The 22,288-nt window shown below is 53.3% G+C and overlaps 5 protein-coding genes across 5 annotated transcripts; all 5 read left to right on the forward strand.

Moving 5' to 3' along the window:
- The first annotated feature begins 1,850 nt into the window (after positions 1–1,850).
- B0H65DRAFT_270402 (ATP synthase delta chain mitochondrial precursor) lies at positions 1,851–3,085 on the forward strand. The gene is made up of 5 exons (XM_062822745.1): positions 1,851–2,214; positions 2,289–2,318; positions 2,438–2,591; positions 2,696–2,874; positions 2,943–3,085. Exons 1-5 carry the CDS (start codon positions 2,113–2,115, stop codon positions 2,973–2,975), a joined length of 498 nt encoding a protein of 165 aa, XP_062679726.1. The 5' UTR covers positions 1,851–2,112; the 3' UTR covers positions 2,976–3,085.
- Positions 3,086–4,161: 1,076 nt separating this feature from the next.
- Positions 4,162–6,876, forward strand: B0H65DRAFT_429897 (uncharacterized protein; the record flags this gene model as incomplete). The annotated part of the gene is made up of 2 exons (XM_062824851.1): positions 4,162–4,465; positions 4,763–6,876. The coding sequence occupies 2 exons, from the start codon at positions 4,162–4,164 to the stop codon at positions 6,874–6,876; spliced, it is 2,418 nt and encodes an 805-aa protein (XP_062679727.1).
- A 740-nt stretch (positions 6,877–7,616) lies between these two features.
- On the forward strand, positions 7,617–9,408 carry B0H65DRAFT_430921 (uncharacterized protein; the record flags this gene model as incomplete). Its single annotated transcript, XM_062824914.1, has 4 exons — positions 7,617–8,382; positions 8,475–8,803; positions 8,938–9,081; positions 9,136–9,408. 4 exons carry the CDS (start codon positions 7,617–7,619, stop codon positions 9,406–9,408), a joined length of 1,512 nt encoding a protein of 503 aa, XP_062679728.1.
- Positions 9,409–12,254: 2,846 nt separating this feature from the next.
- Positions 12,255–17,620, forward strand: B0H65DRAFT_270521 (uncharacterized protein). Its single transcript, XM_062822746.1, has 3 exons — positions 12,255–16,549; positions 16,609–16,835; positions 16,900–17,620. The coding sequence occupies exons 1-3, from the start codon at positions 12,562–12,564 to the stop codon at positions 17,476–17,478; spliced, it is 4,794 nt and encodes a 1,597-aa protein (XP_062679729.1). The 5' UTR covers positions 12,255–12,561; the 3' UTR covers positions 17,479–17,620.
- Positions 17,621–18,290: 670 nt separating this feature from the next.
- On the forward strand, positions 18,291–20,655 carry B0H65DRAFT_473473 (P-loop containing nucleoside triphosphate hydrolase protein). The gene is made up of 6 exons (XM_062827209.1): positions 18,291–18,524; positions 18,614–18,634; positions 18,901–19,183; positions 19,261–19,898; positions 19,998–20,118; positions 20,181–20,655. The coding sequence occupies exons 1-6, from the start codon at positions 18,504–18,506 to the stop codon at positions 20,198–20,200; spliced, it is 1,104 nt and encodes a 367-aa protein (XP_062679730.1). The 5' UTR covers positions 18,291–18,503; the 3' UTR covers positions 20,201–20,655.
- Positions 20,656–22,288: the final 1,633 nt, after the last annotated feature.

The following is a 22,288-nucleotide window of genomic DNA, read 5'->3' on the forward strand; positions in this document are numbered from 1 at the left end:
GAAAAGGATCGCATGGCCGGAGATTTGGTATCGGATTTTGGTTGAAGACAGATTTGGAAATCCGACGGGAGATCAGACAGCACCAGACGATCAGGTTGCGCGACAAGTGTTCCTCAGCCTCTACCGAAACCGCCATGTGGAGGGCCAGGCTGAACTGCCAATCCTCTTCCACCGACCACCGCTGATCTTCGATAAGCAAGCACCGAATTTTCTCAGAAGTGTGCCATGCGCTCGCCAAGCGCTTCGAAGAGTGGCCAAATCCACGCCTTCGATAAGAGCACGTTCCGACAGTTAGGGCGGTGAAGCAAGAAATTGGATCTTGTGTTACCGCACCGGTTGGATGGCGTTGGATGTCAGAGAGATGACTGCTCCCGTCCAACGGAGTGTGGGAGTGTCACCATCTCGAAAAGAGTCAGGACCCCCAATATCAAAAAGTGACATTCCGAAGGCCCCTATCCATTTCACCTCGGTTCGTGATGACCTTGAACCCACATTTCCAGTTGTCTTTTGTGACCTCATGTTGCTTCGTTGCTCGGAGGCAACCGAATCAAGTGCCGAACCTAGCGAATTTTCACTTTGAGGCGCGAGAAGCAAGCGCTTCTTGGCAGAGCTGTTTCAACAACTTGGAACCGGAAGGCCCATTGGTTGAACTACACGCTACCCATCTGGCCACGCCTGACTGTCTCAGGAAGAAGATTTTGATATCGCGGGCCCCGAGACAAACCGGCCCTTTTGCGCGCTTGGCTGTGATAGTCCTTTTCGCAAGGCGACAAAGTTGGCAGAAGCAGCTTTTCGGCGATGAAGTGGTTGGCAAAGGCATGGGCGGAGACGTTAAGCGTGCGGCTCGCATGGCCTGACTTGTGCATAACACTCGCATTCATCCGTGCCAAAGCAGGAAAGGTCGGTCTTGTCGGGGGAGGATCAACATGTAGTGTTGCGCATTGCGGGACGAATTTGGTGATTCCCGGTCATTTTGACTCCCTCTGGTTGGACCCGACCCCTCCTCATTAGCCCTATGGACCCTTGGTGCAATGGCTGCATGAGAATCTCGGTCGTTGTCCGATGGCATGCGATTGCGATGGCGTGGATGGACGACAATGAGGGATTAAGATAGACCACGGGGTCCAATGTGCGCTCATCATGGGAATAGCGCTGTGGTTTGTGATATGATAGTCGTTGTTGTCGGTCCCTTCAATATGGGAGCATGGGCAAGCTCGAGATGCTCGATGACAAGCGTGACCGGCCAGAGGATCATGAGCCCAAGGTTTCAAGCGCTGACACACCCGGGACGCCTAAACGAGATATCAAGCATTCAGCCCAAACTGAAACGAAGTTTAACTTGCCGGTATTGACCTGCTGAGGTCCTTTTCAGGTCGCACCGCATACATTATGCCCTTGAGGTTATTTTATGATTTGCAAATTCCGAATGTAGAACAACGTGAAGATGCAGAGAAGGAGGTTGTGAAAGTGATAAAGGACATGGCAGTTTTGAGATGTGCCGTTGTTGCAATGGTGTTTGGGGAATTTTCATGATACTATTGACAAGGTGCAGGTGAGCCAAAGGCCAGGCAGCCGTTTTTTGACTTCGCAATACGGAGCCAGTGGGAGCTTGAGTGGTCGGCTTCGCCGTCGCTCTGTTCGGAAGGTGGTTCGTGCTCCGCTGTCGGCGGGAACGTGGCATGGGTGTGTCGAACAACGTGGACTTGCTTGGACGAAAGCTTCGATAGACGGATAAAGTTGATTGCCTAATTTCTTGGCGCGCAAAGTGTTAAGTCGGTGTGTCGTCTCCTTTTTGTTGCATCATCGAAGAACGGGAGTTTCCGCAGAGCCAAGAACCATCCCGACCGTGCCCGACGTCAAGGTTCTGGGGCTTTGCCAAGCTTTTGGTGCTTCGCTGGAAGAGAAAGCTCCCTCCAGTCTTCGAGGTGCTTGCTGAAGCTCTCAGAAGACGGGCCCCGCACAAACATTATTCCTTGTTCCCGGATCCCGGCTAAGCGAATTTGAGGTCGGTACTCCATACTAGCATTGGGCCATTGGCAAAACTGCTTGACGACGGAACCACCGATCGCGACAACGACGACGGCCTGCCCTCAATTGAGACCGCATATCACCATGAACTCCCTCCGTATTGCTCGTGCCGCCCTCCGGGTGCGCCCCACTGCCGTCCGCGCCCCCCTCCAGCGCAGAGGTTATGCTGAGGCCGTCGCCGACAAGGCATGTTGTTGTTCAAAAAGTCCCAAGCTCCCGTATCGTTATCATAGCTCTAACTGTTGTCGCATGTCATGTAGATCAAGCTCAGCCTTTCCCTCCCTCACCAGGTACGACTGCGACCCGGTCCGATCGATGCTCGACTACGCCCATCCGATGCCACCTTGACATGTGCCCGAGAATGCCATCATGGTCCAGCACCAGGCTGACGAGTTATTGCCGCATATAGGCCATCTACAAGTCCCAGGATGTCGTCCAGGTCAACATCCCCGCCGTCTCCGGTGAGATGGGTGTCCTCGCCAACCACGTTCCCTCCATCGAGCAGCTGAAGCCCGGCCTTGTCGAGGTCATCGAGGAGAGCGGCAGCAACAAGCAGTACTTCCGTACGTCATAGTCCTCCGCAACCGCAACCGTAACCGCAGCGGCAGCAGCAACAACAAATGTCGCCATATCAAAGTACCCTTTGGGCTTACACGAGATGTTCTAGTTTCCGGTGGCTTCGCCGTTGTCCAGCCCGGCTCCAAGCTCAGCATCAACGCCGTTGAGGGTTACGCCCTTGAGGACTTCAGCGCCGAGGCCGTCCGCGCTCAGATCGCCGAGGCCCAGAAGATTGTCAGCGGTGGTGGTAGCCAGCAGGACATTGCTGAGGCCCAGGTTGAGCTCGAGGTAAGTTGGGGAGGCGGATAGTTGGGCGCGGTTTCGCCGTTTTTGTGGTTACTGACAATATGACGTAGGTCCTCGAGTCCCTCCAGGCTGTTCTCAAATAGATGTATCATCATCCTTAATCCTACCCTCATTGTAGCATACACCAAGATTCCCTATCTTAGTTAAGGAGAGAACGTCTGAACATGCTGCTTTGAGTGTGCACAGATATTGCCTATTTAAGGCCACTAGTGATCGGTCATCGTGACTGTCGCGCCTGAAAGAACAGCCGTTTTATTCACTAATCTATAGGAAGGCACGAGCTTCGCTCACATGAGCAACTTCCGTTTGGCGAAGGGTGAGTGTACCTTACATCCTACAAATTCTTGATCACCGACAACAAACTTCCAACTCCACAACCTCAACGCCTTACGCCGAATATCACCCTCTCCCTACGTAACCTACGATGAACATTCTTAATCAACCTCTTACCCGACCTGGCGTTCATTTTGTCGCGCTCAGCAACTGAAAGCGACACAATACGAGACGCCCATTCCTACTCTGCGATACCCTCAGAGCCCGCATAGTCTCATTCTAAAGCTTGTCTCGTTACCACTCTGGCCTTATCAAAGGCTCAAGACACGACTTCCGCGGCGGTTGATAGTATGAAACGCGATCGGAATAGCGAACATGTATGTTTGTGCGCAACTAATCTTACCCCTAGAGTTCGAATTTACTGCACCCTGACCTCATTTTCGGAGAATCAAGCCACCATACACCATCGTTTCAGGTGACGTCTAACCAGCAGCTGTGAAAATATAGTCTGGTTGGGGGCGCAAGTCTGCCGCCGAGGCATGTTTCGTACAGCCAGCGACGCACAAGAGGACAATCGACCCGGGGGACAACCCAATCGACTTCAGGAACCACGCATTCTGGGATAAGTCCTGGCAAAACCGTCCCAAGGACAGTCCCAAAGTGTCGCCTCAGTTCCGAACATTCTACTCGCCGGAAATGTTTAACCCACGATCAAAAACTAACACACCCAAATATCGCGAAGGCAATCCCTCGCCTGGTTATCACTGGATTTCGGAAGTGCATGACTCATCTTCCCGATCATCTGGGAATCGCACGGGCCCAGTTGTCAAACCGTCGCCAGTTAGCGGTCAGCGTATGACTGCGAGGCAGCTGTTTGACCAGTACGACATAACACCGCCTCCCGGCTAGTTATCGGACAAAGGGGACGAAGACGACGAAGAAGACGAATCGAGAATCAAGGAGCACCACGACAAACTCCAGGCCGAAGGTGTCGACATGTCGAGAGTCCGGAGGTTCTGGAAGATATTTCATTGCCATATATGTGGCGGTGATGTCAAGGCACAACTGTATTGTCCCTCTTGTGGTCACCCATTCTGTCGAAATTGCCAGCGGGAAGTCGTTGCGGAGGAGAATGTCACAAAAGTGGTCACAGCATCCCAGGCTCTTGACCCTTTTCAGTCGGTTGATCATAGTCCCAACACCGTGGAGCCACCCATGCCTACGGAGAAGCCGATCAGGAAAATTCGCAAACCAGATCCGGAACCTGACGAAAGGCCAGCAGTAACATCATCCGCAGCGGGTGAGGCAACGACAACAGACATCCAGAGTGGTGCCATTGGGAAGAGGGAATCAGTGGTGAGCATTCGAAATTCCCATTCTTTTGATGATCCCTTTTGGCATAACCTGTGCTCAATCTCCCTCTGAGGTTTCGCCGACTTTCTTCCTTTTGCTCCTGTACAAGATCAGAATGTCACTTTGCCCACTCAGATAAATGGTCTAGTACGTTGACTGACCATCTGTTTAAAGAAAAGCAACCGCTTTGTGGTGGCCGACCGGAATGCCAGATCAGTAGTTTCTGATTCACGGGCCTCGACAGCCGAACCCGCATTGGTGTCATCACCAGAAGCTTATGCACTTGCACAAGCCGGAAACGCCAGTCAAGATCCCGCAGGTTCTCAAGAAGTAGAACATCGCAAACGATCCTCCAATGTGCAAAATGAAACAAGGTTAACAAGCCCGCCTTCTGAGACCAAAGACAGGCCATCGTTGCATCAGCATGCCTTCGCCCCGGCTACCGAGGAGTTCAGCCAGGCCATTACAAAGTGCACGGAAGGAACACCCACACTAAACATATCTTCATCTGTCCGCAATGCACAAAATACCCATATTGTTTCATCGGAAGAAACTCGGGGTACCCTTGAAGCGTTTTCGCCGTCCCCCGTGCACCCGGCCTTGCCTCCACCCCTTTTTCTTCCTCCTCGTACAATGGTCATCGATGTCAGAAAGACACCTGATACGAGCAGGTGGATCTCACCACCAAAACCGGTGGCTGCTGTATCGCCGTCTCCTCCTCTGCCCGCTCAACCTGGTGTGGCAAGACAGTTCTCAGCAGTGAAACGACAGGCTAGAAAACTCGCGAATGGGCCAAGCTCACGGGCATCGGAGGAATCTCCAGGAGCGGACGCCGAGACCGTGAAAAGTACCAGTGGTAGTAGTGTTAATGCTACTAATCAGTATTATATGCCCAAGGTGAAGGTCTCCAGTCCGCCGCTATGGTTAAAATTCCCATCGACGAGAACAGGGGGCAATGCCCAGCGGACGAAGAGAGCTGAACCTCCCGCAAATAACACTCGGACTGGAAGTGTGGCCAGTACGGCTACAACCATTACTGGCGACAGTGGACGAACTGGTGCTTCTGTCGGTAGTCATGCCATTAAGGAGACATCAGCGCCCGAAACTGTCACTAACCCATATTTTCCTCAGCTTGATCAGCAAGAGCAACAGGCTGTCAAGCAAGGCGAGGAGTCGCGTCACGGGGTACATGAGCGACAAGGAGAGCACGGGGGTTACCAACATAGCGGTGATTTCCATGAACAGACAACACTACATGGGCACGCCCGAAAGGTCAGCCGCAAAGTTAGCGAGGATCTGAAGGCGCGGATTCTCAGTTTGCCAGTATCTGAACAGGCCTCCAAGCCAAGCAAGGGGAACCGGCATCCGCTTCAAGCAGACAGCAGAAGCGGCAACAAGACTGGACTGGCCACAGTCATCAACCGAATTTCAGATATGCAGTCCGACCATTCCACCTACTCGGGCCGTTCTACCCCCTCAACCATTCGCAGCGGGGTCACAACTCCGAAATTACGGCCGGGCCGAACGCTTACTCCAAGTTCAGGAAAAGGTGCAAAGCGCGCCGGCGGCGATAGACGTCACAGCCAGAATCGAACGCCGACGCCAACCACCGCACGTTCCTCCGGCAGCCATAGCCAACAGTGGCTACAGCAACAGCAACGCTCGTCACTACATTCGGCTCGGCAGCCCACTGGACAACGAGCCAAGCGCCCTCAATCACCTCCAGCAGTTGAGGATATACACCGTCAGAGTTACAGCGATGCTACAGGCTTGTCGTCCCTTCCCTCGCGCTCCTCGGTGACATCCTATCAGACCCGTGATGCCATTATAGACAGGACAGAACGCAGCAACCACAGAACAACAACTAGAAGGGAGAGTGAGACGGCACCTTTGCTTAACTCCAATGTTACCTCTACGCCCACTGCTAAGATGATAGGCAACAGGCCACCACCGAAGAAAGCCCCGATTGCGTCGTCTGCTGATATCCATGATCACCGTAGTGGTCTTCGTCGGGCTGATCGAGAGAGGACGAGCTCTGACGACGAGACGCCGCCGAATGAAGGTGATTACGGACACACAACATCACCACCACCACAAGAGATTGTAAGGCAAGCGGAAGGGTCGTCGGAAGAGGAAACTGGTTGTCACCATGACCCAGGTACAGGTATTCACGGGTTGACGATCGTGTTGCACCTCAAGGGACAGGAAGACTTGGTCATCAGCACGGATCTGACTCGCGAGGCTTCGGGCGCGGATGGCGCCAGTAGTGTGACTATGAGTCTCTCTCCTATTGTTCCTCTGTCGCCGCAGTCTCCGAATTCTGGTCACAGGGTGGCTTCACCTTTTAGGATCATATGATGGCTGGGTAGGGAATCAAGTTGTTTGGGGTTCGTGAGGAGAAAGGTAGTGATGGGATAGAGAGTATCATTTTTGGTAGTAGGACTAGTGAGTAGTGAAACCGATCATCGATATTTCTTTCAAAAGTCCTGGTTTCTATTTCCCAGTTGACGATTGAAATACCACCACACCGTACCTGTCTACAAACCGTATCTCTCCATCTGTTCATTAGTAATGTTGTAGGATATCCAAATGCGGTATCAACAAATAATGGTCCTTTTCACCTGCTGTGAACTCCATCTTCCCCCGTTGCTTGGATACTAAGGTCAATCGAGGTCACTCGTCGCTGCCAAAAGAAGTGGAAGCTAGATAACTGCAACAACCAGCGCACTCCGCTAGCCAAGCACGGACCAACCGGACGGTGCGCTAGTCGTTCGCGCTTGCCAACGAACACTGAACCCTGACTGACACTTCACATGCTGCCCGAGACCCGGAAAGAGACAACCGGCGAGTCCAACCAACAACTGGCACTGACGACCCTCGTTCGACACTCACGAACAAAAGAATAATCAACACGTGGAAAGTCGACAGCGAGGCGACCGTTCGTCAAAGACCGCCAAACTCGCTAGTCTAGGTAGACCGACACTGACCAACGACGACCACTCACTCACCTCGCTGGCACATTGGAAGTTCGAAAGAGATATCGAACTAAGCCATCCAACCACTCATCATCACCCAACAAATCACTTACCAAGAAAAAGATGAAAGACTTGTGGAAGCCATTACTCGACAACAACACTGCACTAGCAGCGCTTCTACAGACTCTTACCGAAATCACCCCCTCACAATGGTGCCAAGCCTATTACCTCTTTGCTGCGGGCGCGGTGGTGGCTGTCGCGGCTATGCCCAAGGAGGTGAGGAGGTTGTTGGTTGATTATGGAGCGAGGAAATCTCAGTCCTCCGAGTCCAACTTATCTCAGTCTCAGTCTGGTGGAGCTGTGTCTGAAGCAGGAGGGAAGGAGAAGGGGAAGAACGACACCAGCAGGAGGGAAGCCAAAGGCAAAGAAGCTAAAGCCAAGGAGAATGGTTACGGAAAGTGGCTGCTCTCACTAATCAACACACTCACCTCTTACGGCCAAGTTCCGCACTCATGGTTTATCACGTTTTACGTGGCTTCCGTGGTATGCTCGCTGATATGGCTTTGGCAGTTTGTTGGTGATGGATGGTTGTTGAGGACAGTTGCATCTAGTCAAACTCAAGCCCGGCATGCCTCCTCTCCGACTCCGGCGAAGGGAAGTAGTAACGAAGGAGGAGGAGGAGCGGGAGGAGAATGGTCTTCTTCAGTTACAGTTACTCTCGGCCAAGTCGGCCTGGCTTGGACCATGATGTTCCTCCAGGGAAGCAGGCGGCTGTATGAGGACTCGTTAGTGCACGGAAAGTCCAAGTCTACCATGTGGATCGTGCATTGGGTTTTGGGATTGAGTTATTATCTGTTTACTAGTGTGGCTGTTTGGGTTGAGGAATCTGGTAAGGTGTTTCCTGGTAAAAGTGTTGTGGTATTTTGGTGTGTTAACATGAGTGTGTCTGTCTAGGGGCCATACTGGACTACCAATCCACAGGAGCCATCGACTACGCCATGCCATTCTTCAAGACGCTGGTTGCTATCGTCATATTCCTCTACGCTTCGATCAACCAGTACAGATGTCACAGGCACCTCGCCGGGTTGAAGAAGTATTCCCTTCCTGAACTGGGCCTGTTCCGCCACCTGATTTGTCCTCACTACTTTTGCGAATGCCTGGTCTACCTTTCACTCGCGATCGTTGCCGCTCCCAAGGGAGAGCTGCTCAACAAGACGCTCCTGTGTGCTTTGGCGTTTGTGGTGGTCAACCTCGGGGTGACGGCGTCAGGAACGCGGAAGTGGTACGCCGAGAAGTTTGGGAGCAGGGCGGTGGAAACGAAGTGGAATATGATTCCCTTCATTTTCTGATCTTCTATTTCTTTTTTGTTTGTTTGTTCGTTCGTAACTCACGGACGACGGTTAAACATGGGACCCAACTTGCTCCCCAACTTGGAGACTTTCAGAACATCGCGATACGTGAGGCTGACCCGAACTCCCCTCTGGTTTTCCCCATTCTCGTACAGCGATGGCTCGCGGAGGAGACTCCAGTTTGCAATGGTCTTCGACGACATGTTCACGTCGGCCGAAAGAGGGTCAATGCCATGGAGGTATTCAGTGTACAGGTCCGCGGTGGTGATCAACAGGCTGCGCGGCTCCTGGAGGATCCTCCACACAGGCTCCGGATCAAGGGCCCCGTCTTCCTTGGCCTTGTAGAGGTTGAGACACAGACTAGATCCGAGACTCACTGTGCAGACCACGGGGTGGTATGCCGCTCCGTCCTTGTGCGGCATGATGCCCGTGTTGGGAGGATATTCGTTGATAAGGACGTGGTTGGGTCGGCCGTGGGGGCTATCCGCAAAGATGTGCTGCTGCTTCTTCTCTTTGTCATCGTCACTGCTATCGGACGAGGACGGCGATACTGGGACCGAGAGTAAACGCGAGATGATGGGTTCTTCCAGCCAATCTGGTAGTGGTTGGCCATCTAGCAGGGTGTTTTTGACCAGATCCGAGGGCCATGTTTGAAGTCGGCGATGGGTGAGTTGACGCCATCTTGCCTTGGGAGCTCTCTCAACCTTTTTTGACCCGTCATGGTGATTAGAGAATGAAGAGGGAGCCAGGGAACGACTTGCTAATCATAATGATACCTTTTCAAGAATCTGCTGTTCCTCCTCTTCACTGATGAAATCTGCGATGTAGTAGGCCGAGGGCGGCAGGGCTGTTATACGGTTCGCCTCGAGGGAAGGCGGAAGGTTGACTTGGGAGGACGCCATTGTGTCGTCGTCGCCCAGTGCTTGATGCTATTTGTTTGCTCGTTAATGCTGAGGTGAGGCTCCAGGCAGCGATGGGGAGGGACGGTCGGTGGACGGTTCGATGGACGATCAATGGTATCAGCGAGTCGTTGGCATCAGTTTCATGGCAACGAATCATGGGCTCGAGATGGCGTGGATGGCTTGGGAGTGTCTGCGTCATCAGCACCAATGATACTTAGCAGGGGGTGCGTGTCTGTTTTGGGGTTGTCTTTGAGGGCCTCCGCTGTGGGTCCTCCAGGAAATGCCCGCGGGCCCGCGATTCCGCGATTTTTGGAGACTCAAACCCCCAACCACGCCAATGTTTGAAGAAGTAAAATCCGAGTGTTGAGAAAAGCATCAAGGCAGACCGGGTCGGCGATAAAGGCAGCATCTTCCTACCTCCCAAGACAGGCCCCCCTGGCTCTTCCAGCCATCAACGGGTGAAGCAGCAGGGCGCGCCCAAGGACCAAGTCAGGCTGTGAAACATCCATCAATGGCAACACACGGAAAAAGCGAGAGGTCAAGCATCCAAGCATTGGACGGAATTGCTGATCCAAACAAATGCAAGCCGCCACCGCCCGTCTGACGGTGAAATGGAATCGAGACCCGGGGTTACCGCTGCAACACACCTTTTCCGTGTCAGGCAGGCTCAGGCAAAGTCTGCAAAAAGTCATTACGCAGTCGAGGCAGTATGGTCTGGTCTATCATGTCTGTCTGGGAATAGCGGCGGAAAAAGGAAAGACAACGGGGATGAATCATCCATCGGATAGGGTGAGGGTCGCAACATGAACGAGTCCATTTGAAACCCTCTTCCGTATCTTGATGCCGAACATCACCAACCACCGCATAGCGATGAATCCCATCATCCCATCTCACCCCAAACGGGACACGGCGTACGGACGGCAACCTAAAAGCTGAGACTGTCACCATGACTGACGGTCAAGGAAATTGAAAGCTGATGCAGTGCAGCATTGCAGCAGCAGCGCAGAAATGCATCATCATCATCTCGAGGCAGGCAGAAGTGCAAACTCTTGTTCACACTCTGTTCACAACACTCGGCACTGCGACCCTATCAAGGTCGATTGTGTGAGGTAGGACTTGTACGTCTGACCATTGGCTCAAGTGCGCAAAATGCAGGCGGATTTGCTGGATTCGCTGGAACTCCCAGGTCTCCATCCGCCCCCTGGTGCATTGGATTTGCAGCACCAACAGGGGGTTTATCACCCTCCGTAGCAAACATCTGAGCCAATCAGTGTCGAGGGTGGCGATCAGACTTGTGGAAGCTTTTCTCTCTTTCCCCGACCAGCAGACGAGAGGTGAGCAGCAGCAGCCAGGCCCGCAGCACCTGCACCAAGCAATCCGCGGAAAGAGAAAAGGTGTCTTGGTGAGAGAGTCCGTGGTTGCTGCCGAGTGGTGAGTGTCGGGTCGAGTGTCCACTGTCCACTGGGAGGCTCCTCCCATTCTCCTCCGAATGATGGTATCGTGGACCCCAGAAATGGACTTGGACAAGTTGTCAACCGCTGTCGTGGCCCAAATCCCGTCTCGGCTTTCCGTTGCATCGGAGGAAGAAGAGGAAGCAACGGAAGATGGACGGGCTTTTTAGCTTCAACTTCAGTCTCTTTGGAGATTCCACTTCTCAAGAGGAATGCCCGCAGTGGCGGTCACACACTCCAAACACCGCCTCTAGATGGGCCGGGAAGTAGCCGGTTGACCAGCTACACTACCAGTCAGCCAGCCAGCCAGCAGTAACAACGCCTCTTTCCGAAACTGAAATTGTACTCCTTCCTGCCTTCCAGGTTACGTTCTACAACAGTTGTATCGAAATTGAACCTTTCATCCGTGAATCCCGCTCATACTCAGCGTCGAGTTTCATTGCTCTACATTTCCAAACGCAGACTTCCATCGCTTTGTACTGTATATCGATTTTACTAGGTACCTCTACTCTGCTAGTGTGCTCACACAAAGTGTTCTACCGTCATCTTTTCTTTCCCATCCATTGTCATCGGTCCGTGTCCAACTCAATTCAAACTGCGGCTCGCCTCAAGTTCCAATTCCATCCGCCAGGATCTGTAATTTCCTGGTTTTCCACCTCAACGAACGGCTCGCATTCCATCTTTTTCGCCATTGAAGCTGGACTGGGGAATTCGAGATCGGATTTAGCGTGTCTCTCTGCTGTTGTTACCATTTACCGTCCTTGACCCTCCCGTAACTTTTTCCTCATCGTCCACTGTTTAGGGGGTTCTGCGGTCACGTCTTACAAGTTCCATTTGTCGGGTCCCTCATTTCTCAGGAGTTGAGAGATACGGATCCATCCTTGACTGCTGGCAATTGGCATTGGCATTGGCATTGGTATTGGCAAAAAAGTCAAGAAAAAGTACCTGCGCAGCTGTACCTACCTGCCTGACCTTGCCTACCTACCTTGTCTACCTTGCCTACCGCTGTCTTCTGGGGCGGCTGTGCGGTAGCGGATTCCCCGTCATCTAGGATTACCGTCTCGACTCTCCCGTTCCAGTTCCAGTTCCCGTTCCAGTTCCTCTTCCAGTTCCATTCCCGCCTTGTCACGCCCTCGTCGTCTGCGCGAAACACCGACTCAAAGACTCTCTCACCACCACACCCTCCCAACGCTACCTACAGTTCAAATCACACAACCAACTGCGCATCGTCCCCCGTCTTCAACCTCGACCTGCTCCCCGTCGCCAACTCCGTCCCCGGTCTCCGGATCCCCCCAACTCCCTAAAGCCCCGGCCGAGCAGCGACCAGGATGGTGCAAAACGGTGTTTTGTTCACTCAGTAAATGACATGGATGCGCAGAATGCTGTCGAGCCCGCCTCCAAGAAGCCTGCTGTCAGAGCTGCTTCGCCCAAGCGCCAGGGCAGCGATTCCGATCAAGCCAGGTCCTCCACCGTGATCCGAACATCATCGACTTCGACTACGCAGTCGACCAGTGCGAGATTCGACCCCATCTTCAGGAGCGACAAGAACGATAGAGATAACAAGCATCGCAACAACGAGGACCACGACGACTCCTTGACGGCCGAGGGCAACAGCGACGCCGAAACCATTGTGCTGCCTGGCAAGGACGGCCACCACTCGCCCGTCAAAGTCCGCAAGCCCGTCACCAAACAAAACGACAACCGCAGCGATGACGACGATGTCGTGTCGTCGCACCGCAAGCACGCTAACCACAGCAGCAGCAGACAGCAGCAGCAGCAGGACCGTGAGAGCGACAGAGGCGATCGTAGCGAAAAACCTGACAGGAGCGTCGCGGTCGCAGGTAATGGCCCCAACGGCTCCAATGAGGGCTCAGTGGGCTCCTCCTCGATGGGGACACTGGGGGCCAAGAAGAGGAAGCTTCCCGACAAGGCAAAGGCCAAGAATGGCTCGAGTGGATTGAGCTCTGCGCCAGAGTCCCCACCCCAGCGTCGTCGCCGCTCGTCCAACGGCCACTCAAAATCAGACTCCGAGCCCGCCCCGGTGGATTCCTCCAAGCTGCCAGCACAGTCTACACAACAGGACAAGCCGGTGCCGCCCAAATCGCTCGATAACAACAAAGTCGTGCCTAATAAGCGGAAGCACCCCAAGGCCGAATCTGACGACGAGGCAGAGCCTCCCAAGGTCCGCCGCCAGCGCACTTCAGGTTCTGGCCTCGACGCTTCCCGCAGACCCCATCCTCCCCCACCGAACAAGTCTTCCTCCCATCATGAACCGCACGCCTCCACACGAACCAGATCGGTTTCCCCCCACGCCCGAGCTCACCGTCGAAGCATCTCAACTCAGCTTCCTGGTCATACTGCCCACGGATTGAGCCTGAAAAAGCGCCGCGTCCCTGTCCCCCTCCATTCGGCCGACTACTTCTCTGATGAGTCCTCGGAACGCGGGAGCCCTCATCCGCGCAGCTCCAAACTGCGCAGTCTCGCTACCCCGGCCGCTGCCGAATCCACACACTCGCCCGCTGGCAGAATGGCGCCGCACAAGAAGCACCTGGACGCCCACGGCCAGACCTTCCTCGCCCGAGCCTGTGCCAAGGGCGAATACAACGTCGCCAAGCAGAGGCTGCAGGAGCGCCCCGAGGACATCGACGTTGCCGACTATGCGGGCAACACTCCCCTCCAGATCGCTGCAATTAACGGTTTTGACGATATTGTGAAACTCCTTGTCGAAGCCGGCTGCAACCTCGATTGCCTCAACAACGAAAAGGACACGCCGCTGATAGATGCAGTGGAGAACGGCCACTATGAGGTCGTCAAGATCCTGCTCGATGCCGGAGTGAACCCGCGCAAGGCCAACGCATATGGTGAGGAGCCTATTGACCGGGTTAACGAAGACCACGACAATGCCGACGATATCAAACGCGCCATCAACGAAGCAAAGCAGAGGATGGGTGAGCGTAGGCCGACCTCTGAAGACCACCACTACGATCACGCAACCGATGCACGCTCATCTCACGGTCCAGACAGCCCTCGGCAATCACCTGCCTCTGCCTCAGTCAACCCGTCTAGTGGACGGCGTGCCGGTACCGTTCGCGCTACCAAGACCAGCAATCATCTTCTTTACATGCCCATGGATGACAAGACGCTTCGTGCAGCCGCTGCCAAGGGAGATGAGGAGACTGTCCTACGGATTCTTCAGGTTCGGGACCAGTTCGACGACCCTGAATCCATGGTTGCTGCGGCTCGTGGTGGTCACGATTTGGTCATGCAGTTGCTGCTGGCTATCGGAGGAGCAAACCCTGATCCGCAACCCATTTCGACCAACGAATATTCGACACCCATTCTCGCCGCCATAGGCCAAGAAAACATCAAGGTCATCCGGCTGCTTCTGGACCAAGCCAATTTCGATCCCACCAAGAAGTACAAGGGAGAGACCTACTATGAGATCGCGCGCAAGAGACGAGGTCCAAACTGGATGCAAGAGGAACATATGCTGAAGGAGGCATTCGACGAATATAAAAAGAAACCCGGTCCCAATGCTAAGAGCCAGAGATCGTCAAATTCTCGGGAGACGGACCGCGAGCCTAGGCGCACACGAACCGAGATCAAGGATGACGCGCCAAAGTCCCATCGGAGAAGAGCTTCAAGCCCCGTTAAAGAAGCCAAGAAAACGGTACCCTCGAAAGTCCCAGCTAGTCCTCGGGAGAAGAGGCGTTCGGATTCCGTTGCCACTCACCAGGAAGATCAGACATCGCCCAAGCGCGGCCCTGGCCGGCCCAAGAAAGACGACAAGATTCCAACCATTGCCATTTCCGATCGTGAGGCATCACCCGCAGGGAGAGTCGCCGCCAAAGCCAAACGTGCGGCAGAACATGATGTTGCCGCTGCATCATCCGAGGGAGAAACTCCAAAGCCGCGCCGTAAGCTGATTTCTGGCAGGGAGCTCAAGGGTGAGCGTGAGAAGCAGCGTCGCGCCTCTGTCACATCAAATGGCTCTTCATTCAGAGATCAGCCATCCAGTCCACGAGATGAGTGTGAAAAGCCTCAAATGATGGAGAAGTATCATGACCGGACGAAGGCTATCAGAAGGGACGAATCTCGTGATCGATTATCTGTTTCTGGTGAAACCTCCGGCAAGCGACACCGGGCCAGTGCAACCCCGCCACACCCGGGGTCTGCTGCGGAGAAGGATATGTCAGAAGTTCCTACTAAGAAGAGACGGTTGGATGTTGAAGGCAAGGAAAGACGTCTCAAGCCCAACTTGGCCGAGGATCGCCACCTGAAACCTTCTGTGTCCCGAGAATCCAGCCTTGCAGCACCATCTGACGGCAGAATCAGATCTCGTAGTAGAGACGACGAAGACCGGAGATCGACATCAAAACCCAGAAAGTCAGAATCCACCTCAGAGCACGTTCGTCATGAGTCCAGCAAGCCCACCATCTCGGAACCCAGTATCCACGTCAAATCAGAAGACGGGGATGTGGAAATGGGAGACGCGGATCAATCCCCCCGGGAAGCATCAAGTCGACATATCCTGGAAAAACGGAAGCTTAATGATGAAATAAGAAAGAAGCAAGCTGAGATGGAGGCAGAAGCTCGCGAACTGAAGAGAAAAGAGGAGGAAAGAAAGCGCAAAGAGGAAGAAAGAGAGCGCGAGAGGAAACACCTCGAGGACGAGTCCAGGCGTGCTGCTGAAGCTGAGAGGCAACGCCAAGAGGAAGAGCGGAAACAGCGACAAGCGGAAGAGGATCGGAAACGGAGAGAGGAGGAAGAAAGGAAACAGCGCGAAGAGGAGGAGGCACGCGAACGCGAACGTGAGCGTGAGCGTGAGCGTGAGCGGAAGAGGAGGGAAGAGGAGGAGGAGCAGAAGAAGAGAGAGGCTGCAGAGAGGAAACGAAGGGAACAAGAGGAGGAAGAAAGGAGAAGACTGGAGCATGAGGAGAAGGTCCGAAGAGAAAAGCTTGAACGGGAAGCGGCTGATGAAGCACGCCGTAAGCGCGAGGAAGAACGCCGCAAGCGCGAGGAAGAGGAGCGCCAGGAAAAGGAGCGCAAGGAGAAGGCGTTGCGGGAAGAGGCGGAACGAAAGCGTGTCGCTGCTAAGGAGGCGGAAGAACGACGAATTCGCCACGAGCAGGAGGTCATTCGCATCGCCAACTTGCCTCCTGCGCTCCGGTGGCTGGAAGGGGCTGCAAATCCCAGAATTCCACAGATTGCTGAAAAGTTCAGCATCATGCAGGGAGTTCGGTACGACTGCATCGATCCCGAGGCAACTGGGACGCCAGAAGGCAGAGAGCAGTGGTTGCTCAACACGCAGATTGCGCTGCTGTTGGGAGAGAAGGACCTGCGGCTCTCAAAATGTCAGTTCTCCCCGCACCGGATTGAAATATTGCCCCCAAATGCTGACCTTTGGGTGTAGACAACTCATGGACAAGGATACCGGTATCAAAGATCGCCAAGCGCGTGCTTTGGCAACTTGAGTCGGATCGCTATGCGCTGACATCTCCGAATCTTTACGACCTCGGCAAAGAGCTCCCTGGATACTATGGCACCGACGACACGGACAGCATCGTCTACCGTGTGACGCAAAAGCTCCGAAGTGCTGCCTGGGAGAAATTTGCTGCTTTGGAAATGTTCTTTGTCAAGGTATGGTTCAGTCGTGTTTTCCACGGCTCAGACGATATAGCGCATCAGCTAACTTTTCTCATAGGCCTCGGATTTCTTGCGTATCATCCCTACGATGCCTCACCTACGGGACATTCGGCTTATTATGGCCTATCGCGAGCTTCCGGAGAGTGAAACATACTTCAGCAACTTCCGGCCTTTGGAAAAGTGGAAGAATGACCCGGATGCGGGCCGAAACCATGGCTTTGCACCTGGCAGCAAATACTTTGTCAACGGCCAATTCATCTGGGAGGAGAGGCCGAAGGTCGGTATGGTCAGCAAGATGCCTTTCGAGGAAGAAAGGGTTCCCCGCCGCGGCCTAGCACCTGTGAGGCCGGATGATCCAGAGTACGCCGAACTCTGCAGGAAGCAAGGGCTTGGGCATTTGTTGGGCGAGACTCAAGGCTCGCACCTCTTGTCCAACGGCCACCGGTCAGCATCCCCCATGAGCACGACTTCGTCTTCGAACCGCGTGAATGGAATCACATCGCCAAGGGCTAGGGCTGTCAACGGGCACGCGCATGGGCATCACCCAATATCACCATCTTCGGAGACTGGACCCGCGCAAGCTCGTCCGCTGCTTAATGGCCATCATGGAATGCTTAGCGGCGATGAAGAGGATTGATGGGTTATGATGTGTGTCAAGGGTTGTTACGATGTCGAGATATACTGGGTCACAAGAGGGATGAGCTCAACTACGAATGCGTTACGCCCAAATCTGAGAGCTTTGCTGGTTTGTGTATTGGGCGAGGTTAACCAATGGGACAGGTCATGAGGAGGAGTCCAGCGGTCGATGCCGAACAGATCAAAGAGTTGTGTAGAAAAGGATGAAGCGATGGAGTGTAAGGGGTCATGATCATGTCGACCCAACTTTTGCAGGTACCTTTAGCGTTCATGTTACGGTATTATCATGCTATCGTGTACAAACAAGTCAGACAGCCTTTTGTCTTTATGAAAGCATGTAAATGCGGGCGTCGGCCGGCACCTTGTCCAGCCATCACCCAGTGAATCCGGACTGAAAGGGGGGGAATCGAAGTCATAAGCATCGAAGTTCGAATGAATGAATGGTGGTATGAATGGGATGGAGTTGTGGCGAATAGCTGGGTGTTGGTTTGGTCCGTGTTTGTTGGGTGGTTTCCATTATTGTGGCTTGACATTTGATGATTGAAGGAAAACAGACATGCAAATTGTGAGCATTGATGTCTGTTGTATCGTGTATATATCAATAAGAGAACTGTAACAAAAACCACCATGCGAGTAAAGTGAACCAAGTGAATTCTACGGAGATGTTGTCGCCACATTGTAGGTAATGGAAACAGCCCGGGCCCCGGGCGGAGAGCTGCCGTCGAGAGGGGACGGCGTACCGAAAGTCTGTCCGGTGATATCAGTGTATACGGAGGTAAAGGAACTTGGGGCTTCCGTGGGCCTGTGTGAGCGCACTGAGCAGGGCCGCCCGCGCTGCGGCGATTTTACCGCATCGGCGCGGCGCTGAAACCATGAAATTTGCCCCACTTCCACCTTCAAAATTCCCAAGAAACAATCAAGACAATCATCAACTTGGAAAACAACCGCGCTCCGTCCTGTCACGACTGAGCAACCCTAGTCGCCCACCCATAGTACAGATACGCCATCGCGTGAGAGCTAGCAATCATGTCGACCACGGTGGACAAGGTACGTATACTGCCCCTTCGCATTCCCGGTATGAGAATATCATGTGGAACAAGGAACTGACCGTGGATGCGCCCGCCGCGCCATGACAGATCAAAGAGGTCGAGGCCGAAGTGAGTCTTTACTGCCCCCGATAGCCCCCGATTTTCGAACCCCCCGATACGGCACCCATCAGAGAGGACGAGAAGTTGGAAAGGCCGGAGCCAGCGCCACAGATGCAGACAGACGAAAAGGCTGTTCAGACGCCGTGGCACTGGAGCTGGAGGAGCGCGACTTGGACGATGAGATCCTACCAACGAACTGCCCCTCGAAGATGAAACGAAACGACGCAACAAGGACGAGTCCCGGCTAACGACATGTTTTCTTTCCCCTTCGATAGATGGCCCGAACTCAAAAGAACAAGGCGACATCCTACCATCTCGGACAGCTGAAGGCCAAGCTCGCCAAGCTCAAGCGTGAGCTGCTCACACCCTCGGGCGGCGGCGGCGGTGGTGGTGCTGGTTTCGACGTCGCCAGAACCGGTGTGGCCTCGATCGGTTTCATCGGCTTCCCCTCGGTCGGAAAGAGTACGCTGATGAGCAGGCTGACGGGCCAGCACTCTGAGGCGGCCGCGTACGAGTTCACCACGCTTACGAGTGTGCCGGGTCAGGTTACCTATAACGGTGGGTAGCCCGTTTTCTTCTTCTTCTTCTTCTTCTTCTTCTTTCCAGACTGAACTGACATGTTACTTTAAAAATAGGTGCCCCCCTACAAATCATCGATTTGCCCGGTATCATCGAGGGCGCCAAGGACGGCCGTGGTCGTGGTCGTCAGGTCATCGCCGTAGCCAAGACGTGCCATCTCATCTTCATCGTACTCGACGTCAACAAGCCGCTGACGGACAAGCGCGTCATCGAGGCCGAGCTGGAAGGCTTCGGCATCCGCATCAACAAGGAGCCGCCCAACATCACGTTCAAGAAGAAGGACAAGGGCGGCCTGAACATCACCAGCACTGTGCCCCTCACGCACATCGACAACGACGAGATCCGCGCCGTCATGAGCGAGTACAAGATCTCGTCGGCCGACATCGCCATCCGCTGCGACGCCACCATCGACGATTTGATCGACGTGCTCGAGGCCAAGTCGCGCTCCTACATCCCCGTCATTTACGTGCTCAACAAGATCGACGCCATCAGTATTGAGGAGCTCGATCTGCTGTACCGTATTCCCAACTCGGTGCCTATCAGCTCTGAGCACGGCTGGAACATTGACGAGTTGATGGAGGCCATGTGGGAGAAGCTCAAGCTCGTGCGCGTGTACACAAAGCCGAAGGGCAAGATGCCGGATTATTCGGCTCCCGTTGTGTTGAGGAGCAATAGGTGCACGGTTGAGGATTTCGTAAGTTTTTCTTTTTTTTTTTTCATCTTCATCCGCCCTGGTTGGGTGAGAGAAAGGTTTCGGGAGAGAATGCGATGGCTAACAGTTGATGAACCACAGTGTAACACTATTCACAAGACTATCGTGGATCAGTTCAAGGTTGCCATTGTGTACGGAAAGTCTGTCAAGCATCAGCCTCAGCGTGTTGGTCTTAGCCACGAGTTGGCTGATGAAGATATCGGTATGTCTTGAAATTCCCCCCTCGCCTACCGTTAGAGATTGGCTTGCTAACGGACCAAACAGTCACCATTGTCAAGCGATAAAGGGTTTTCGTGATGAGTATTCTTGACGATGTGTTGTGGGTGTATATGAGACGAGACGAGACACTCACACCACGGACGGTGGCCCGGTTCACGTACACTAATGCTTGGTCGACGCGACACATTTTCGAGCCGAACGCAGACTGTATGTGGGCTCGATCGCTTGCTTTGACCACGGACGGTATAGTAAACCATGGGTTTGATCATGAGAGAGGAAGCCTACTCGGTCTTTGCGTGCCGAACGGGAAGCCAAATTGCTTCTTCCCATCACTGCACGGCAGTTCATCGACAGAGAGACTGGACCGCGTGAAGAGACCTGGGGCCGATGAAGTGTCAAAATGAGGGCGGAAGGTTCCAAAACAAGGGAAGGGGGATCAAAAAGGCTTCTATATAGGATAGGATCAGATCAGATCTAAAGAGCCAAGATCATGACGATAATGAAATCACATATATACCAAGTGCCATGAAGGTTGAGAGATACGTGTGTTAAGCTGGCTCTTTGGTGTTGGCTATAGCTGGGGATCACTGTCAGGCCAGGGCTTCTGCTGATCATGGAAGGATGTATTGCCACAGAGGAGATACATAAACAGTGATATGGACTGACTCGATTGTAAGAGGAAGAGTGACCTTGCACTATTATCATGTCCAAAGTGCTTGGTGGTTAAGGGTTGAGGCGATATAACCACCATGTACAACTTGCAGTCAACCAGCCTCCTCCGTCCCCCTCGTTCAACTGGCGGCCATGCGTACAATAGCATTAACTCGCCTCGTACGATGTTAAAGTTCGCAGAAATAAACCAATGGGCAGGACGGAGGACGTGAATAATTTTCTAACCTCCGCAAAACAGTTCCTACCGGATGTGCTCAGGTGGCTAATATGCCGGATAGATTTACATACCTACCCTTTGTGCTGTATTCGTGCCCATGAGTCACTGTAACTTGGTTGTTTTTGATATCACCATCCTCTGATCGTCATGAGAAGGCTGGCGGGGACCGGGAAGTGAAAGGTTTCGAGAAGTCAATGAGAAACCGAGGTCTAAGCATCTCTAAAAAGCCTGCTGATAGGTTTGGGGAGAGAGTTTAGAATACAGATTCTCTAACGAACAAGTTGAAAGCAGATTTTCGTTGCCTTCTCGACGGCTTATAGACTGGTTTGATACATGTTTGTATCCGATTCTCACCCGGATATCGATTCAAACCCGAGAATGGGTTGACAACTGGTTTACATTAGGTTACCGAGAAGAGGTCGGATAGAATCGTGTGTACGTCGTGTCGGGTGGTATTAAGTTCATTTAGCTAGAGATTCTCAAGCCGACACTCCAACGTCTAACGTTATGCTTTCATTCTTCCTCGAGTGACTATTCCTCCTCGAAATGATCCTAAGATTTATGTGTCCAGTCCGATCTTCCACTTTACTTTCATCTCATCGACAAAACTCAGTTCGTGACATTCAAACTTACCTCCCCCGTTCCCTCTATACTCGATGTTCTCTTCCGAATTGATCAACATTCATTCAGTCCGATCCCAGTCTCTTTCTCGCGCCCCAACCCAACTCCAAGCACAGTTATCCTCCCTCTCACCGCTCCTTCCCTCTCAACTCCGAGTCGACTCGATCTGTAGCTTCCCGTCATGGTACAAACATCTCTTTCCTTATAGGTAAGGTATTCACGCACTTTCCCTGTCCTCTCAGTACACGTCAAACGTACCTTCCACTCAAGGGCATCGGTGGGCACCTGTTTCCTAGATATGTGAAAATGCTTACACAAAAGGCAAGAACTACCTACCGCCTTTGACACGGACTGGACTTCCCCCACCTTCCCGTCCCTGAGTGTCACAGGAGCGCCTACTCTATCAACTCAAGTCACATGCTCATCTCCTCTTACTCGCTCTTGCCATATGATCAGCGTGGGGTGAATCATAAGTGCAGGATGATGCGTGCAGTTAGCTTGGTGGGGGACGAAAATCCTCGTCCTCTTTTCCCCAACTGAAGTCTTCACCGGGTTACGAGAGAAAGCGAGGGAGCCGGACTTGGTACCCGGACTGCGCGCAACGTGTTGTATATTATTGGACGTTGTCGCCAAGGCTCGGTAG

Source organism: Neurospora tetraspora (assembly GCF_033439725.1).
Source record: "Neurospora tetraspora strain CBS 560.94 chromosome Unknown B0H65scaffold_6, whole genome shotgun sequence".
NCBI classification, from domain to species: Eukaryota; Fungi; Ascomycota; class Sordariomycetes; order Sordariales; family Sordariaceae; genus Neurospora; species Neurospora tetraspora.

Bases quoted from the DNA above. Each gene is read 5' to 3' on its own strand.
- B0H65DRAFT_270402 (XM_062822745.1), top strand. From the start codon at position 2,113: ATGAACTCCCTCCGTATTGCTCGTGCCGCCCTCCGGGTGCGCCCCACT. The intron at 2,215-2,288 runs GCATGTTGTTGT...CATGTCATGTAG, and splicing joins CTGAGGCCGTCGCCGACAAG to ATCAAGCTCAGCCTTTCCCT. The intron at 2,319-2,437 runs GTACGACTGCGA...TGCCGCATATAG, and splicing joins GCCTTTCCCTCCCTCACCAG to GCCATCTACAAGTCCCAGGA.
- B0H65DRAFT_270521 (XM_062822746.1), top strand. From the start codon at position 12,562: ATGGATGCGCAGAATGCTGTCGAGCCCGCCTCCAAGAAGCCTGCTGTC. The intron at 16,550-16,608 runs GTCAGTTCTCCC...CTTTGGGTGTAG, and splicing joins GGACCTGCGGCTCTCAAAAT to ACAACTCATGGACAAGGATA. The intron at 16,836-16,899 runs GTATGGTTCAGT...CTTTTCTCATAG, and splicing joins TGGAAATGTTCTTTGTCAAG to GCCTCGGATTTCTTGCGTAT.
- B0H65DRAFT_473473 (XM_062827209.1), top strand. From the start codon at position 18,504: ATGTCGACCACGGTGGACAAG. The intron at 18,635-18,900 runs GTGAGTCTTTAC...CCCCTTCGATAG, and splicing joins TCAAAGAGGTCGAGGCCGAA to ATGGCCCGAACTCAAAAGAA. The intron at 20,119-20,180 runs GTATGTCTTGAA...CGGACCAAACAG, and splicing joins GTTGGCTGATGAAGATATCG to TCACCATTGTCAAGCGATAA.